This window comes from Populus trichocarpa, chromosome 4 (genome assembly GCF_000002775.5).
Source record: "Populus trichocarpa isolate Nisqually-1 chromosome 4, P.trichocarpa_v4.1, whole genome shotgun sequence".
In the NCBI taxonomy this organism is placed as follows: domain Eukaryota; kingdom Viridiplantae; phylum Streptophyta; class Magnoliopsida; order Malpighiales; family Salicaceae; genus Populus; species Populus trichocarpa.
The window spans coordinates 7406954-7418761 of record NC_037288.2 but is presented as its reverse complement, the minus strand read 5'-3'; the positions used below and the strand labels follow the sequence as shown (position 1 = coordinate 7418761).

The 11808-nt window shown below is 32.4% G+C and overlaps 1 protein-coding gene across 1 annotated transcript; it reads right to left on the bottom strand.

Moving 5' to 3' along the window:
* Positions 1-7324: 7324 nt before the first annotated feature.
* LOC7487387 (uncharacterized protein At1g66480) lies at positions 7325-9101 on the bottom strand. Its single transcript, XM_002305835.3, has 2 exons — positions 8445-9101; positions 7325-7623 (listed from the first exon to the last, which is right to left on the bottom strand). Exons 1-2 carry the CDS (start codon positions 9033-9035, stop codon positions 7564-7566), a joined length of 651 nt encoding a protein of 216 aa, XP_002305871.1. The 5' UTR covers positions 9036-9101; the 3' UTR covers positions 7325-7563.
* Between the last annotated feature and the right edge of the window lie 2707 nt (positions 9102-11808).

Below are 11808 nucleotides of genomic sequence, written 5' to 3'. Positions count from 1 at the left end.
CCACCACACCACAATACTACAACAGTAGTTTTATCAGGCTCTATCACTGATCCTAGTACTCTGGCTAAGTAATATCAGAAGTTTTTCTCCTTATAGCCGCAAGCAATGTCCACTTTTTTTTTCCATAAGTCAGTTGTCTCATAGTTGCTCAAGTATGTCACATTTTAAATGGGTCTTGGATTTTGGTGCTTTACATCATATGTCTCTAGATTCTTCAACTTTTACTTTTATATCCCTTTTGCCCTCTATTCCTGTTATGACTGCTAATGACACTCTCATACCCTTAGTAGATGTTGATTATGTCGTCATACCTCACTTATCTCTCCCTAATATTTATTTTATTCTAAAACTCAGATTGAATCTTGCTTTTGTTGGTCAGTTATGTGATTCTGGTGATTATTTAGATATTTTTTCCTCTACTTTTTGTTGTGTACAAGAACTGCAATCTCAAAAGTTGATTGAGACAAGTCATAGGGAGAATGGACTATATATTTTGGATGAGTTAAAAGTGTCAGTTGCTGGCTACTGCTAGTAATGTTGATTTGTCTTTTTTTTGTTTGAATCCTTCATCTTTTAGTTTTTATTTATGACATTCTCGTCTAGGTAATGTTTTGTTTTCTCATTTGAGATTTTTGGCATCCACAGGAGCTTTAAAAATTTTGTAAACTTGTGATATTTCTGAGTGTAGTGGATGTAAACTGGCAAAATTTTTCATTATACCTTTCAATCGAAGTATTTTGTTTCTTCTTTCCCATTTGACTTGATTCATTCTGATTTATGGATACCTTCTCTTGTTGCCACAAAAAAGAATCTCAATATTATGTTTCTTTTATTTATGATCATACTCATTATTGTTGGGTTTATTTAATAAAACATTATTTTGAATTCTTTGAGATATATATAGTCTTTCGAGCTCTTATCAAAACTCGATAGTTTATTATTATCAAATGTTTTAAGTGTGATTTGGGTGGGTAATTCACCTCTAATAAATTTTGTGATTTGGTTGCCTTAGATGGAACCATTCACCAAACTTCATGTACAGATACTCCTGAGCAAAATGGAGTTGTTAAAAGAAAACATAGGCACATTGTCAAAACTGCTCATTCTCTCTTATTGTCTGCTTCTGTTCTTAGTGATTTTTTAGGAGAAGTTGTTCTTACTACTGTAAGTTTGATTAATACAATTCCTTCTTCTTATATTTCAGGTTTTTCTCCTTTCAAAAAGTTGTAGGGGTATGCCCCTGATTATTCCTCCTTTAAAGTTTTTTGTTGTACTTGTTTTATTCTTCGTCCTCATGTAGAACACAATAAGTTGTCCTCTTGATCTGCTATTTGTGTCTTTCTTGATTATGGTGAAGGTAAAAAGGGGTATCGTTGTTTTTATCTAATAACTCAAAACATTTATGTGCCTCGTCATGTTGTCTTTCTTGAACATATACCTTTCTTTTCTTTTAAATCCACTACGCATAGCTTGACTAGATCTGATCTTATTTGTCGCACGTGTGTGGCACCACGATCATCATCCTCTTGGATCGGGAATGGTTGGGAATGAAAGGACAAATAATTCTTGTCCTTTATCAGTAAAAAGAGGGACTGGGAGTCGCCACATAGTATTTTAGTCACTAGAAACCCTAACTAGTGTCAAAATTTGGGTAAGGGGACTGTTTGTGTAAAGAGAAGGTATTAACACCCCTAATACTCCTTATCTAAGGTAAGGAACATTGTTTAATTGTCTAATATAAACTAAGGTATTGTTGTGTTTTATAATTGTTGGTCTGTCTAAGGTTTAAGGAAAGTCCTTCTTGGTAAGGAGGTCCTTATTTTATTAGGTAAAAAACCTAATTGTTCTAACATCAATATAACAACAAAATGAACTACCTTTTCATTTAATATCGAGAATACGTCTTATGTATAAGTTTATAATCCCAAATACTAACAAAAAAACAAAATAATTTTTTGGTATTTTTTAAATATAGGCCTAGTTCATATGGCTTTAATAAACTAGTTATTAAATCCCAAAATGCATGCAAACACATATTTTTTAATTTTTGTATAGAAATACGATATGATTTTTTATATTTTTAAGAGACTTGGTTGTATGCAAATTAAAAAAAGAAATTGTATTTTTGAAGGAAAGATTTTTTGTTGTTTTTTTTTAAAGAGAAATGATTCATTTAATACCGAAAAAGCACCTCGTGTGTAGGTCACAAACCCAAATATTAAATATGAAAGGGTGAACACCAAAGTAGAGGAATCAAAATTGATTTGCAAAATTGTCATCGAAATGTAGCGAGAATAAACATTCTCATATAAAACAACAATTAAAAAAATGGATGTAATAAAAAAGAATCTTACCATCTTGTTCACATGCGAAATGAACAAAATAGATATGTCACTGTGCGTGGTAATGGAACCATGAATCTCCTTGTTCTAGTTCTCTGTACCAAACTGCAACTGCCACACAAAACGTTCAGATATCATGTGCTGAATATATTCTGCCCACATAGCCTCCGAGACGTATAGAGGTCTGAAATCCCTCCAAATCGCCACCTCTCTACAGCTTGGAAGATCTCTTTCTTTAACATAATTTTTGGCTTTTTTCTACGTCTCATACAAAAAATCAGGCAACCTATATGGTTTAAATGAATTATTGGTTGTCACACCCGGACATCGCGACAACTAATTAAAAATTTTCATGAAAAAAGAATGGATATTTGGCATCTTGTTTTTTGGGGGAAACTGTCTAGTTTAAGGAATCACCACCTAGTATTATGGTCACTAGGAACCCTAACTAATCAATAAAGATTTTATAGTACGAGACTGGTTAGGTGAAAGAGAATGTACCTATCACCCATTAAGCGTCCTACCTTAGATAAGTTGTATTGCTGGTTTTGTTTTAAATTACTAAGAGTTTGTTGTATTATGTTTTTCATGGTCTACCTAGGATATTTCTAGCATCAGTGAATACTCGACTACAAATATTTTTAATTTTAGCGTTGGTAAATATTACATAATCCAAAAAGTATAGTATTCCTGACTCTAGCGCCTGTGAATAAATTAGCAAAATTTAGATTAAAAGAAAAAGGAAATTATATTTTTTTTTTTGGGACTGGATCTAGCCCAACCGTACAGGCTGGGCTAGATCCAGTTGCCCGGCCCGGTTACTGGTTCAACCAGTAACTCGGCTGATTTACCTGCAGGCGTGCGTGGATCCTGCACGCCTGCCTGCAGTAGCCATGTAATTAAAATGGATCCTGATTTACCTGCTGGAGTGCTGTTGCTGCCGTCTTGGGCGAAGGTTGGTGCTGGCGCTCGTTCGTGGGATTCTCCAAAAACTGGGATTTGTCCTTCTGCTTTTGGTTTCCTCCCCTCTGTTTCCTCTTCTCTTGTTTCTCTGTTTTTTTTTTTTTTTGTTCTCTCTCTCCTTTGTTCCTCTCTGGCTCTTCCCTGTCTCTTTGTCCTCTCTCTCTCTCTCTACTGGTTGTGTATCGATGGCGCGGAGGAGGAAGCTACTTTGAACGGTGGATGGCTGGTGAAGACTACGACTGAGGAGAGAGTGGCTGCTCTTGTTGTTGCTTTCTCACGGTGCAGTACAGAGAAGATCGTTTGCTGGAGGTGCACCCTGCGGCCGGTGCAGGATGGGTAGCTGATGCAAGAGAGAAGACGCACGGTTGTTCCTGTACTGCTGCTGGAGCTTGAGGAGGCGCACAGTTCTAGTTGCTGGATGTTGCTGGTGTAGGAGGAAGAATCACTGTTGGGGCCAAGTGGTTTTTTTTCGTGGCAAAGAAGAGGTGTCTGGGTTCCAGCTGATCACAGCGAGGAGAGAATTTTTTAATAGCGATACTGAGGGAGGCTGGTTTTCTTCGTCGTGTGCATGGCCTGCTCAGCTATGGCCGAGAGAAAGGAGTGGGTTGCGACACTGTTGAGAAAAGAAAAAAACAAGGGTTCGGTGTTTTTTTCTTTTTATTTTTTTTTTCATCTCCTCCTCCGTTTGTTTTTTTTTTTTTTTTTAATGGTCCACTCTCTTTTCATACATAGGAATACGTATTTATAATAGAAGAGTTTCATACTATATAAAACACCAAGTTTCAAACAAACTTATTTTTTTTTCTTTGAAATTTAAATTTGATTAAAAGTTAAATTTAAAAAAGGATAACTATCATTATCTTGATGATAAAGAGAAAATGATAAAAACACATTGTAGTCTCTAATTTTTCTACAAGTTGACAAATCACACTTTTAATTGAAATTCAATCCCTGATATTTTAATTTCAAATTTTAACCCCCCTTAAACTTAAATTAAAAGCAAATTGGTCAAAATTTGGTTATAACATTAGTTAATAAATAAAAAAATAAAACTTTAACATTTAAATAAAAATAATCTATCTTGTGTAACCTTTCGGCTGAAACTCGATACATTCAAGAACAATGATATATTACTTATATCAAACCTATATAGAATTTTGATACTAACATGTATTAATTAATTATGTGAACTAAATAAATTAGTTAACATTGATTTAACTCAAACTTTTTCAATCTATTTTAACAATATCCTTATATAATTAGCAATCTCTTACGAAATTCGAGCTCCTCCATGTTTAGTGAAAATTTCATCTTAATTAATAATAAAATTGATAAAATATAAATTGCACCCATTAAATAAATCATTATTTATTTCATTACACCCAAGTCACAAAATCGAAATCAATTTCATCTAATTACAAATAAATATAATTTTTTAAAATCACAAATAAACCCAAACACTTACAAATTTTATACACTCTTACAATAAATTTCCATGGGAAAAAGCTATAAAATAATTAAATACACAAACAAACTAAGTATATTATATCAAAATGCCAAAAAAAAAACCACTTTTAAAATGAGTTAAAAAAATATGTAATTTTGCCTACTTAATTCCAGCTAAATTACTAGGCTAGCTAGCAAGAGAAACTTTTTGGTTTTCTTTTTTTTTCAGGATCACACAAATTGAATGATTAGCTAGTGATCTTTTGTTGTTTTTTGTAGAATAAAATGGAAGAAGAAGAAGAAGAAATGGAGGTGGGCGAGATGAGGGGTCAATTGCCATGTTATAACTTAAAAAATAATGAAGGTTTCACTGACAGATATTAGCGACATGTTTATTGCGTTGGTGATACTGTTTGTAAGAATGACATGTCATTTTTTTCCTACCTTCTTTTTCTACTATAATTCCCTCGGTATACACTGACAAAAAAAAATTCATTGGTAAAGTTCAGTGCAATTTACCAATGGAATTTTTTCCATCAGCATTTCTGTTTGTATTTGTCAATTTCCTGGTAGTGCTATTTTGTAAAGATTTTCCATCAAAAGAAGAGTTTTTATATAATTAATAGGCAATTATCATGTCCCAATCGACCACCTTTCATATACAACTTTTGAGAATATACAACCTTTCAGTAAAAAATATTTAATATGGGGAATTTATTATTTAAATATTAAATGAATTAATGAGCCACAAAAATAACATTTTAATTTAAAAATTAAAATGTAACACACATAATATTCATGCATTTAGCTTTGAAGCTAACAGAACATAATAAATTTGCGGCCTTATTACATCAACGAGTACAAGAATATATAACCCATCTAAATGAAAAATATGAACGACTCTCTACGGATTATGAAGAACTCCGCTAAATGGTCATGGATATAAGATCACAAATGAGTGGTATATGTGCACTCTCTTATTGGTCCTCTGGTCCCGGAAACGACCATCCTCCTCCTCCAACGCTGTCTTTGTTCTAGTTTTATTGTATTTCAACATATATATTTGTAATAAATATATGTCTTTTATATTAAGATAATTTATTTTTACATACTTGAATTTTATACCAATTTAATTTTTTTAATTATTTTCTTTTTCTATTGAATAGATTTTTAAAAATATATATATTTTTTAATTATTTTGGACGGGGTTACCGACGGACTCATTCCGTCAGTATATTCCAAAAAGTTGGAAAAAAAATAATGCAAATGCCAATTCAATTGTTACATCACCGATGGAATTATTCCATCAGTATTTTACAGAAACTTGGAATAAAATTACTCCAAATGCCACTGCCAATCACCAATAGAATAATTTCATCAGTATATTCCAATGGGTAAATTTGTTTTTGGTGCGAATTGTTTGTCTATAAAATGATTGGGTTTTTTTTTACAGATAGACTTTCTGACAGGTAAGAAATTACTGAAGAGGTTTTTTTCTACGACCGTATTCTGTTCGTGAATCCATTGGCAAAATACACAATGATAGAATGATAGAGTAAATACTGACAGAATATTTCGTCGGTAAAATTGTTTAACAATAATAACCACACTTAGTATTCTGTTGGTTGTTTGATTCACAACATAGATAGCTAATTTTGAAATTCTCTTCATACCGAAAGCAAAATGTTTCTAACTCTTGACGAATATTGCACGCAGTAGATCATTCTCTTTTTTACTTCAAAGTTATGTGGAAAAGTGTTCGTTACTGGATTTGTTTTAAGGGATATCGTTATTATCATAATGTTCCCATAACTGGTCCAAAAATACCATGTGGCTGTAAATAAAAAATTAAAAAAACAATTATGATTAATCTCCCCGTTTTTCTAATCGAGCTTCATTTTATTTATTTTTTTCTATAATAACCTGTTTTGAAATTAATTAACTTCCAGTGTCATGCCCATTACACCATTGCATTAACAAACGAACAAAGTCCTAGAAATGATTTGGTTTGAAAGAAAATCCTGTAAATGTGACTTTATGCTCAACATTTTATTACCATTTTCAGTGTGCATGAATGGGAATGGTTCTATCCGTTAGGACACAGGATCTGCTTGAGGTTTTTTGTTGTCATGTTTGTTTACTTTCATTGATACTTGTACTTTTTCTATAATATTAGGCTCCTGGTTTGGACTTTGGACAAAATTAATTTTTCATGATCATAGTTATCTAATTGACCAAATATTGAATAATAAGTACCGAATTGCATTATTGTTGGTTAATTTCTCGTGTCAATAAACTATCAATTTATGACCACTTCTCTGTTACCATAATTTAATTAGTACTTAATTATTTATTTTTCTTATAGAAATTTAGACTGCAGGGTTGACAATATTTCAACAAATTAGAATCTTTAAATGTGAAATTGCTAACTGGGATATCTCGCAAACTAAAGAGGTAAATATATGTATCCAGAAAATCTTATTGAGTTCATTGAGGAATTGTAGATATTATTGTTTAAGAAGAATAAAAAAAAATAAGGACGACACAGCTTGATTAGCCATAGAATCAGGAGATTGGAATTAATATTCTCGAATGGAGATGTTGAATTGAACTAATGGGATACACAAATATTATCATAGCTGATCCATGGCTAAATTGTAGCTATGTATCTTGCAATTAAATTGCAAGAAGACATGATGACAAAATATGTACAACAAAATAGTTGCCAATGAGAGGCTACTGCTAAAATTAATGAAGAGGGGCTTCTGGGACTTCTGGTCTCCAAAATCCATACTTTAAACTAGTTGATTTGCTAAGGAGAGGCAACAGCTAAACGGGTTTCGCCCTCTTCTTGAGCAAAACTCACTCGTTTCTGCACATTTGTTTGATGAAAAATGTCAACACATAATTTTGTCCAAATTTCACAGAAATTTAAATATATCTGAAGGGTTTTTTTTGGCCCCCCAAGGCAACTAGTGCGTAATAATTGAAGTATATATAGCTTTCAAGTACCAATTCAAACTAGAAAAGGAGACTAATTACTAATGTCAACCCAACGGACAGAAGACCTAGACAAGGATCAACAACCCAACTTTATTTTGGTGATTGTAACAGCCAAGAAATTAGGAGGTTAATTATAAGGTATGTGACCTACAAGAGTAGGATTCTTATACATCTATAACACTTGTTGTTTAACTTTTTAGAGCAAAAAGTGAGCAATAAATTATAAGAATTGTTCACGAACGATGAAGACAAATATTCTAATTAATTTCAGAAGTATATGAAACGTATATTATTCTTTTTTCTACTATCATTATCTAGCATTTAGTTAGAGTATGGAGACAAAAAAAAAAAAAAAACTTGTATCCACAAACTTTCTTTAAAAAGATAAAAATTCATTCTATTTTCCATCTCAATCTTTATCGTTTCTATTTATTTTTTTTTATTTATCTCTTCTTGTCTAAAAGCTAACTAGTCTCAACGTTGATGTTTATTTTTTATTTACTTTCTTCTTCCACGATTTGCAGTATGACTCATTCCTCTTACAACAATTTAGAAGCCTTCAAGAAATCAGCTTTATTTTAGATGAATCGTAAAGTCAGGACTCTGTTGCAAATCTGCCTAGCATGTACAAAACTCAGGATTACATTAATAAATGCACATGAAAATCAATTAAGTTAAAAGATAACACACCTCATTAGTTGCCTTGAAACTCTCCGAGATGTTACCAAGCTCCGGCTTCCAATGCACGTGCCGGTGCCCATCTGTACCATTAATACCACCGGAATTTCCCATGTATAGATCAATAAGCTTTTCAGCCACCTCTACTTCATCTTGGCTCTCCTCCACCAATTTTTGCACTTGGGCCTTAGGCAGCCTAACTTTCACCTGAACCGGCTCCCGCCCATCTGATGTTTGACTCGACGATGGTCTTACCATCGAAAGGTCAGAAACTGACCTCCGAGTTAACATCAAGTTCTCAAGCCGTTCTTTGGCGCTCATATGTATAGCTGACCGAACCCTCCTAGTACTCCTAGGATCTTTTTCCTCAGGAATTTGAGGCAACTCTATTAGGAAATATATTTTCTTGGCCTTTAATTCTTGTTGAGGCTCTAATGGCTTAGCACGAATCCCAAAATGCTTAACAGCTTCCGAATCCAATAATACATACCCTGGATAATCCTTAACGACCTCGCCGGCCCTTGCCGGAGTCTTTAACTTGAAAGTTTCACCATTGACCAGCATCACCTTTGCTTTATTCCCTCCTCCTATATTGTTTCCCATCTCTGCTTGTGAAATGTGTTGCTATCATAAAATGTTACGTCTGTGACAATATTTATAGGCCTTGTAGGAAAGACGTTAAACTATTTAATAGGAAGAAGTAGCACGTATTAATATGTGGTATGGTGTGAATTTGTTGAAACTCTCTCGATATATATATATAAAAGTCAAAATTAGAATGTGAATCTAGATAGCGGGAAAACTCAAAAATTCATGATCACGACCGGTTATGTTTATTGATGACGTGGAAAATAATGATTTTATTATGAATTATGTGTGTTTTATATAATGGCGCATGGTGTTTCTTAAGAGGATTTTTTAAAAAAATATATTAAAATAATTATTGTTTTTATTTGTTTTTTTATTTTTGACATTAACTTATCAAAATTATCAAAAAAATGCTTAAGAAAACATCAATTTGATGTTTTTTTAAGTAAAAAATATAAATAAAAAGCATCTAAAAGCAGAATTTATCACAGCCAAACACTAAAATGTTATTATCAACTTCCTTTTGTGTGAATTTTCAAGATATTCTAAGATAAACTTCCCTCTATCCAAGCATTTGCTTGACCATATTGTATTTATAAGCTAAACAAATTTTTTTAATTGATTACAAGAGAAACATGTAAAGATATACATAATGAGTTCTTATTTTTCTTTTCTGAGATGGTATATTATAATCATAGTATGATTAAAATTAATAATCTTTTTTTCAAATAAATCTTAAAAAGAATATTCACATTTAATGCATTCATTGAAAGAAAAAAGTTCTCGGCAATGAGCTCAATTCAATTGCTAACTAATAGAGTATCCAAAGGTAATTATAATCAACCTTTGATGTTCCCATTATGCAAAGGTAATGGGAAAGGGCTTCCGGCGATTCCTTTCTTACCTTGCCATGCACAAAGCGAGACATTGTGGGGATAAGCTTGAGTGCGTATGCTTGGTTCAGTTCAAAAAAGCTAGATAAGTGCAAGAAAAATAGAGTGCTTTACGTCACATTAGATGTCTGTAATGTTGTCCTGCCTCCATTCTTATCAATTTCACGTCAAAAAAAGTACATTAAACAGCCGCAAGGTCGATCTCATTGAGCCAGCAAAATCGAACACAATCCCGCTTGAATACTTCTTTTCTTTCTTTATTATTATTATTTTTTTAAAGTTAAGAATTTTATTTAAAAAATTGAGGAATATGTTAGCAATATCAATTTTATTAAATAAAAAGGGGAAGTATAAGAACACACACCTTCAATCATGTCAATTACAATATTCCAAGAAAACACAAATATCAAATTGTGAAAATATATCAATAAATCTTTTGTCTAATATGTCCAAGAGAAAACCTTTTATTTTTATGAAAAATAACACATAACCTACACTACCAGACGGAATATTATGTCGGTATTTAGACACTAATATTTTTGCCGACACAACTTTTACCGCCAGAATCACGAATGGTTATTGTTCATTAAAAAATTATCATCGGTGATTTCTATTATGCCGATCATTCCATCGGTAATACAGTCACCGATGGATTTAAAAACAAAAAAAACATGTCATACAAAAAACAATTATCAGGATCATTCCATTGGTATTTCCATCATTAAAGATGAAATATCACTGATGAAAAAGACCATTTGTAATTTTATCAGTGATTTATTTTCATATTACACATAAAATTAACCTGTCAGTGATTAAATAGTGTTAGTGACATTTCCAGTAATTTGTTTTCAATTCTCTGGAATATACTGATGAACTTATTTTGTCGGTAAGCCCATTAGTAAGTTGTTTAAATATTTTTTAAAGAAAATATAATAAACATAGTAGACAAAAATTTAAATAAATTAAAAAATCAAATATTTATTACAGATTTAAAAATTTATCAGTTTAAATACAATTCATCTAGAATAGAAGGGCTGAAGGAGGAGAAGATGAGTCTTTGCCAAGACGGAGGGGCGATAAGGGGGAGCACATGTACCACCGATGTATGGTTTAAGCTCCTTATACAATCGTCGGAGTTTGGTCATCTCAGCACTAAACGTTTTGTCTCAGCAACAAGATTGGTCGTCCAAGCTTCAACTTGTTGATTTAAAATCACTTAGAACTCCAAATATTGAGTGTTCAGAACCAATTATAAGCATCCAATGGTTGAAACACTTCGGGTTGTCTGCAGCTCCTCGACTGTAGTGTTTAAGAAATCGTAAACTCAATTTCTATTAGGTCCACCGAATGATTCTACCTCCAATCACAAATCTTGATCAAATTCCGGATGGGTTGAAGAATCATCCTCGTATCTCTATTGCAACTAGGTGTTATATGTTTTCTAGAAAAAAAGTCAACTAATTCAAAATAAAAACAACTTAAGAAAAGAAATTGTTGAAATCCAACATACCTCTTTCTGACGGTCATCATTTCGAATGTGAGTTTTTACCAAAAACTTCAATGTTCTTGGTTCATGTCCAAGAATTATAGTCTGCAAAAAAAAATTATTGTTAGTTAAACATTTTCATATAAAACAATAATTTTTTTAAAAATGGATGTAATAAAAAAGAATCTTACCATTTGCTTAGCATGCGAAATGAACAGAATGGATCCACATGCTGAATATATTCTTCCCATATAAGCTCGGACATCATGTGCTGAATATATTCTGCTCATATAGCCTCTGAGGCACACGAAGGTCTAAAATCCCTTCAAGCTGCCATGTCTCTACAACTTGGAAGATCTATTTCTTTAACATAATTTTTGGTTTTTTTTTTTTTCCGTTTCATACCAAA